Here is an 8,251-nt window from a genome sequence, read left to right as displayed (position 1 = left end):
CAAACACGTAGGAGCATGCTTTGAAACACACATAAACATGTAAAATTTAAACTAGTGCTATTGTCTGTCAAAATTTCCGTGATTTGAGAAAGACTGAAAGAGCTTTCATAAAGTAGAAGTAATATTCTCCGGGGTGACCTCAAGTTCTCAACAGGCACCAACCTATTCAATCAACTTGCACCCTAAAGAAGAGTTCCATCCTTTCGTCATATCATCAGAAAGAAAATGAAAAGTTCGTTCCTGATATTAAATTAAATAATTGAACTTTCTTGTCAGTGGAATTTTTTTTTTTTCTAAAAAAAAGGGTGAATAGTAAAGAGAAAAGAAATCCTTGTTGTTAGCTATAGCTATAGAACAAGACAAAAGAAGTACAGTATGATTTTCTATCGGTCCCGTTCGTGCTTTTCTGTGCAACATCTTATCCTAATTCCTTAAAGATGGTCACCTTTTTTACTCCATATCTTGAAAGGTTCTCGTACGTTAGGTGAGACAACAGTATCTCAAAATCTCAATCTTCCTCAACACCACCATAACAGATTGATTTTTTTTTTCTCATTTGCATATAGGGCCACTTTTCAAGTGGATATAATTATTTGTGTTTATGGTGTGAGACCCATGAGACACATGAGCCCCAGATTCCAGACTCTAAAGTCAGCACTAAGCTATGATTAACTTTGTCAAGCTTTTTCAAGATAGTTAACGAATTTGGGTAAGACCACAACCCCAATGGGAAATGATTACAAGTAGAAAAGAACATATTAATCTAGTCCCTAGAACAATAATCCGTCCAGGGATGGGCGAGTGGTAACTAGATGACATCGTTATTAAGTAAAGTATAATGAGTTGACAATGCCACTCCATCTCATATTTCACCTTATTTATGCAAAATACATATGATATGTATAATATATTTGTCTATATGTCACATATACCTAATTAGGACTTGAGCATTGAGCAGCAGGCTTCTTTGTATGTTCTTGACATGTTGAGAGCATACTTCTATTATACCGACAGGTGGCATAAGGGGTCTGATGACGACGGTGACGATGACTTCGTCAAGCTCCATAGATCATTCTCGTTGCTGTAGACCTCGGAGTTTTGATTTGATCTGTGCAAATTTATGTGCGATAATTGAATATCATCATCGTGACAAAGACTGAAAACCGCATTAGGGTCACTAAAACATGATAGTTGCTTGCTTGTCTCTACATGACCATTTAGCTGGGATGCCACAAGTCGTTCCAGGGTGACCCAGTCATTAACGCCATTTTTGGACTCATTATTATTCTGAACTGAACCCGTGTCACAAGCACCACCCCCTTGGTTGATTGAAGATGGTTCAGTTTCAGTCAGCATGTCGTCGATCGATTGGTAACATGACTTGAAACTTCTTTCTTGATCAAAAGGTGAGCTACCCATGGGAAGCGAAGGGAGAGTTGGACTCTCCAGCCTTGGAAGATGCATAAACCTTTCGTGTAAACCGTCGCCGATTCCTGTGTTATTTGCAACGAGCATTCTAAGATTATTGTTGCTGTTGTTGGCGTTGGGAATATTCATGTTGCTCAATGAATCATTCTCCATTTTGCAAGTCCTTCCCATATAGAGAAGAATTTGATCTAGAACCCCATCGTCGCCTGAGCAAAGCATCTGCGTCTTTGAATCCAGAGAAGTGGCGGAGGAGCTTTTAGGACTCTCTAGGGTTTTCTGATAATTCTTCTTTCTAAATACACGGCAAACCACCCAGCCATCTTCAGGCACAGAATCTCCAATGGAATTGGAACCCTGGACCCATTTTATTATTTAATATAAGCGAAGCAGATTCAGGAAGGAGCATTTTGCCGCAATTAAGATTAAAAAGAACTACTATATTAATAAAAATATCAGCCAGATTTGTACAAAATGCTTGATTAAGAAAGACGGTGATCCCATATTTTTTTTAATATATATAAAAGGAAACGGAAGAGGATGGCTTACATTAGAGTCATGGGTGGTGTTATCATCCAGCCTGTACTCGTGCATAATCCAATCAGATTTTTGTCCATGTGGAGCTCTTCCTTTATAAAAGACCAATGTCTTCCTCAACCCAATTCTTCTAAACCCACTATAAATAATCTTATCACGGCCAGTTGCTTTCCAGAACCCGGCAGCTGTTGCACGATTAGTTCTGGTCCCCGTAGGGTATTTCTTGTCCTTGTGGCTGAAGAAGTACCAATCATTCTGTGGGGTGGATCCTATTTTGCACTTCTCTGCATAACCCACAAAAAAGCAGAATTCCATAAACTCCCATGTCAATACATAATCATAAAAAGAAAAATCGGAGAAGTTTAAAAAAGATGTACATAGTTTGTTATTACTACCTTGTATATCCCAAGGCTCAAGCTTGTTAAGATCAACTTCCCGAATAACATCCAGGTCTATCTTTTCATAAGCCACTTTCTTTCTGAGGTAATAGTGAAGAAGCTCCTCTTCTGTAGGGTGAAATCTAAAACCAGGAGGGACTTGAGACTGACCATTTATGGATAGATTCATATCTTCTGACATGAGCTGTCTTAAAATCAGGGAATAAGGTGGCTTTTTTCCTTGCTGAGAAACGGATACACAAAATGAAAACTGATCGGCTAAGGGAGAGAGAGAATAACAAAAAAAGAAAAAGGAAGAGCAATAAGGAGGGGGGGAGAGAAGGAGGGTGTGCGTAAAGGGTAATGCAGTCATGATAATTTATAATGGTGGTAGGGCATGAATGGTCCAAAGATGCATGAAAAGTTTTGGTATCATGGCCATTGGTGTACTTAGCGTGGGGTCTATGCCCTTGAGAAGGAGCCAACCACCTAAAATCTAGAGACCAGAGAGAGGAATACTAGCGGGAAAAATAAATTAAAAAAATGGGGGTGATATAAGGGGAGTAGGTCCCACGATATAGGTGGTAAAAAAAAAGTTGGGTCCCTACCCCCAAAAAAATGCGTTACAAGTGTGAGAGCGGGGGGCACGCCCACATCTGAACTATGACCCTCGACCTTAATATCTATTTGAAAAGCACCTCTAAAACCACCTCTCTATCCCTTAAGAATCTCTCTGCTTTTCTCTCTCTCTCTCTCTCTCGTGTATATTAACATCACTCGTTTTACTTGTGCAACCACCTCAACGACAAGAGAGCAAGAAAGAGATGATGGGGTCGGAGGCACTTAGCTTTCATGGCCCCCTAGACCAAGAAAGACATGATGGCCTTTTTGGCTGGCGACTCGGTGTGTTGTTTTCTCTTTGTGGGCAGCCAAGGGGGCTGGGGCTAGGGCTGGGGACTCTATCTTCTATTGTCGCATTTTTCACTCTTATCATTGCACTGACCAACTGCAGGGCACCACATAGACATAATGCAGAGCCTACAATAATCAATAGGTTAAACGAAACCAAAGTACAATGTTTATCTTTTTCATTTTATTATTAACTGCGGTTTTCTTCTTTTTTGTGTGCTATATCTGGGTACCGTGTTTATTACTTGCACAAGTTTGGAAATGCCCACGTGTCCTACTCTTTTGGAAGGAAGGAAGGGAGGTAACTCAAACCGATCCAAAACCCACTTCTTGAATGTCGTCCAGAATACGAGATGTCAGAGGATATGACCATTAATCACTCTGAATCTCGATTTGCATGTCGTCCTTTCCTGCATTTTTTTCATTCTTTGCTTTCCATGATTGTACATGGCAACCGCCGAATCTTTCATTTGATCATTGAAAATGTGAGATATATTGTTAATCACTGGAAATGATTTTATTTGGTGAACTTTTTGTTTATTTAAAAAATACATAGTAAAAACCAAATATTTAAAGTATCAACAAAATTTAAAAGAAATGTTATGTTATTATATTATAGACGTAAAGATTGATCACGCATGACAGTATCTTCGTAGGAGAAACCAGGTTATTAGGTCCCAAAATTAATCAAATTATTTATAATTTAGTCTCACATTTTTCTTGGGTCCAACTTCATTTCAATGGGCAAAAATATAGGTAGCTATCTTCTTTTAGATTAAATAATTTCGTACAAAAAGCTCCGCAGGTGAAGAAAGATGTGCTCCAATATGCTAGCAGGGCACCGCTTCATTATTTCATGCTATAAACGTAAAGCGACAAGACATAAGGGAGAACATCATCGAATGTAAAAATGGAGCAATGCCAAAAAGGTGCCATGCGTTGCTGCTCTCTATAAATAGAATTATACTGTTTTTATCATTTTTCACTCACAGCCCCAACGAATTATGAGCTTTCCTTCGGGAGTTTTGATGTAAGGATAAATTACTCTGAGCAAAAAGAAAAATACTCATTCAATTATTTAATTTTTTATTATTAATAATTATAAAAATTATTATTTTGATTATGCAATCAATAATTTCAATGACTATTTCACACGTCTTTTGTCATATAAGTTGACTTCGATCTTGTGATATATCTATATCAACTTCTTTGTCACATGAAAAAACACATTAGGCAACGGTTAATAGCTAAATAAACAAAAGAATTAATTTTTATAAATATTTGTGACTAAATTGTGATTTTTGAAAATTAAATAATTAAAATAGAAATTTAAAAAAATTTAGTAATCAAATAGAGGTGGAGGATCATATAGTTTTAGAGGGGCTGTGGCCCTCTCAAAATTTTTGAAAATTTTTATTTATTATATGAATTTTTTAATAGTTCCAAAGAGTAGTATATTTATGGGGATTGTGCCTTCTAAAATTTTTGAATTTTTTTATTTATTATATATATTTTTAATAATTCTCTCAAAATAAGTTTTTTCTTTAATAATTAATCAAATAATAATTTTTTTATTTAATAATTAATTTTACTCTAATTCTTAAGTTTCTCCACACCTCTTTATCTTTTTGGTTTTCTCTCTTGTCTTTTTACTTTTACTTTACTCTCTTCTCTATAACTTATAATTGAAATACACTTCATTCTTTAAAAGAGATTTAAGACATGTATGAGCTTGTGAGTTTGGACAAAGAAGGATGGGGACTACTCACTACTATTATCTAAAATTAAAAAGAAGTAAAGTTTTCTTTTACCTTATTATTTTTATTTATATTATTTAACTATTATATATTTGCTCATTGTGTGAAATCTTATATATCTTATTTAATCATTTATATTTTATGCCTTATAGTTTTATATTTATTATTTTAGATTTAAATAAAAATAAAATAAAATTATTAGATATTGACTAAATTTATTTTTTTAGGTTTGACTAAAGTATAAGTAATTAAAAATAATTGATAAAATTTTTAATAGAAAATATGTAAATCTTTTAAATAATTCTCCTATACTTGAGCCACTAAGCCTCAATATTTCAACTCATGAATAAAAACAATATAAATCAAAACGTCTAGGCTCAAGTCTAAAGAAATTGATACCTTTTATGTAGAACCTGATCCTGGATTACAATCAATAGGGGCGGAGCATCCCCACGGCCCTCTCAAAAATTTTAAAAATTCCTATATATTATATATATATTTTTAATGAGATCCAAAATAATTTTTTATTAAATTATTAATACAATATGTTATATATATTTTTTAATGGGCTTTTCAAATAATTTTTTATTAAATTATTAATTCAAATAAAAAATAATAAAATGATCCTATAAATCCATTTAATTTTACCCTAACTCTTAAATTTTTCCCTTTTAAGTTTCTTCAGACCTCTTTCCAGCTCTTTCTTTTTATCGTTCTCTTCTCTTTTGTTATTTTATTGTGAAATTACAAAAAGGTAAAGCTTTTCGAATCTTTCTTTTTCTATTTATATTATTATTATTATTATTTATATTTGTTTACTTTTTAATTTTATTTTATTTGATCATATGTTTTAAGTTTTTATAGAATTTTTCCTTCAAACTTCTACAAATTATCAACTATATTCTTCTTTTTTCTTTTTTGTTATGTAGTTCTATATTTTACTTGTTATGTTTTTTTTTATTATGTGTTCTCAATGATTTTAGTTTTTAAAAATTAAAAAATTATTATTTAATTTTCAAATATGAGTTGTAATATTGCATTATTAATTGTTGCTTAAAATTTCACCAATATATCATTTTTTATTAATCTTGATTATTTAAGATATTTTTTTATGTATCTTATGGTTTATATTTAATTGAAAAGAAATTATCTTTAAATATTTAGTCTTTAAACAGTACCAATTACATAAAAGAAAATTATTAATCTTGTATATAGTATTTAATTATTTATATTTTATATATTATTCTTTTTCATCTTTGACCTCTTAATAAAAGTTTAATTCATAAAGCCTAGCCGCCTACTAGAACCAAATAATTAACTCTTGTGATTGATGTACATATGTCTCGAAGAATTCAGATTCAACTTTTCTCCTCAATTTTTAAAGCGTACTGTGTATGAGTTTATATTAAAATTTTAAACTGAATGATTATATGCCATGATATTGATTTTTTTATTCAATTCTTAGTAACCAAAAACTGTGATCATGATGATTTTTATATTAATTATCGAATTGATTTCCACATAGCGGGAGATGAATGTATCTTGGTTTCATACGAATGCATGAAATCGAGGGGTAACTGTAAATTCCAAAATTTAATGATTTAATGTCGTGACTAGACATTTCTTTGTTCTTCTTTATTTTTTTATGCAAATAAATAATGAATGGAAAAGCCAGCATGAAAAGATAATGCTTATGCCTCCTCCCCCCAATTGGATACAAGCGTACAAGGGCCAGCTCTATTTTTTCAAGGGAGACGGCGGGTCTATTACTTTGATTTTCAATAAAAAATTTTATTTCAAGCTGCGAAGAAAGGAATAGTATTTACAAGGTAAAGAATTATGTTTTAGTGCAAAATCTAATAACCCATCCGTATGCATAAAAGAAATAAAATTTCTCTATATTATTTGAGGGACAAACTATGAAAAAAAAAACTATTTTCAAAATATGCAATTAAGTTTCTGCTAGTTTATCGCACTTTTATTAATTTAGTTCAATTAAACCATTTTATTTCAGTTTAATTCAGTCCAATTGCTAACTTATCTGTTACCGTTAACACTCACAAACAAAATCTAATAGAATATATAAGATTGAAGTATAATTATTCCATAGCTGATTGAACCAAATAAAAACATGTTACCAAGTGCACGTTTTTAGATCAAGGGTCTTTTTGTAGTGTACCTACATTACATTGATGACATATTTGAAGAGATTGTATATAGCCAGTAATCTATCAATCCAAACTGTCTGTCAAGTGCATATTATCAGCCAATTTTTCACAACTTAAAGAGACTGAATCCAATTTCTAATAATTGAAAACTTTTCATAAAGATAGAAAAGAAAGATGGTGGAGACATCTTTTAACACGTTAATTTTCATTAAACAAAGAAAAATGACTAGGGCAAAAGATGAAAAACTTAAGAGTTGTATAAGCACAGACTTGTTAAAATATTCTAAATTCGAGTCGGTTGAAGGGAGAGCAACCCAATTGGTACGGCTACCAACTCAGTTCTTGACTTTATAATAGTAGAAACGATTACAAAACTTGACAAAGTTCTAATGCAATTTAGAGTCCATACAGAGATGTTTCACAGTGGAGAAGTTTATCTATTTACATGCCTAGTCTTCTGTCAAGGTGAAGAGATATTCAACTTTCCACCTACTATTCTCTCCTGCCATAAGAAAACGGGAACCAATTAAAAGAAAGAGAAAAACCAAACGTTTTGTACAGTGTCCAATTTCTTTCTTAGACTCCAAGGTGAAGCTTTCGTGCAAGAATGTATTATTATTCTAGTAGTCTCTCTTCAAAATCCTTGTAATTGAGGTATGGCAGGAAAGAATTAGAAAGGGAGGAATTAACCCACCAAGGATGTAATTTCGTCAAATACGAATCAAATTTTTTTTATATATTTTTAAAAAAAGTAAAAAAGAAAAAGAAGAGACGAAGGCTTTGCACCATCGGGTCTGGACAAAGATTGTAATAGTGCACGATAAAGTAAGGTTAAGTCTGTCTTTTAATATGTGGAAGTCAATTTCCATATTAACAACCTTCGTCACTAAAAAGGCTTTGCGATCTCCATGTGGGCAGCATTTCCCATACTATCGAGTAAGCTGAGAGACTAGGATTTTAATTGTTAACCGACGCACGCACTTCAGCCAAAAACTTTCCAAAACGATAGTGCCGATGGGTGTATGAAAATCTTGGTGCCAATCGATCTTTCCTCTCTCTCTCTCTCTCTCTCTCTCTC

At 32.8% G+C, this 8,251-nt stretch overlaps 1 protein-coding gene across 1 annotated transcript; it reads right to left on the bottom strand.

The window, feature by feature from the left end:
- Positions 1–802: 802 nt before the first annotated feature.
- On the bottom strand, positions 803–2,709 carry LOC18605956 (NAC domain-containing protein 43-like). Its single transcript, XM_007039304.3, has 3 exons — positions 2,358–2,709; positions 1,975–2,246; positions 803–1,782 (listed from the first exon to the last, which is right to left on the bottom strand). Exons 1-3 carry the CDS (start codon positions 2,539–2,541, stop codon positions 1,003–1,005), a joined length of 1,236 nt encoding a protein of 411 aa, XP_007039366.3. The 5' UTR covers positions 2,542–2,709; the 3' UTR covers positions 803–1,002.
- Between the last annotated feature and the right edge of the window lie 5,542 nt (positions 2,710–8,251).

This window comes from Theobroma cacao, chromosome 3 (assembly GCF_053813885.1).
Source record: "Theobroma cacao isolate CCN51 chromosome 3, ASM5381388v1, whole genome shotgun sequence".
Taxonomy (NCBI): domain Eukaryota; kingdom Viridiplantae; phylum Streptophyta; class Magnoliopsida; order Malvales; family Malvaceae; genus Theobroma; species Theobroma cacao.
Note: the sequence above shows the minus strand (reverse complement) of the source record. Positions and strands in the feature narration are given on the sequence as shown.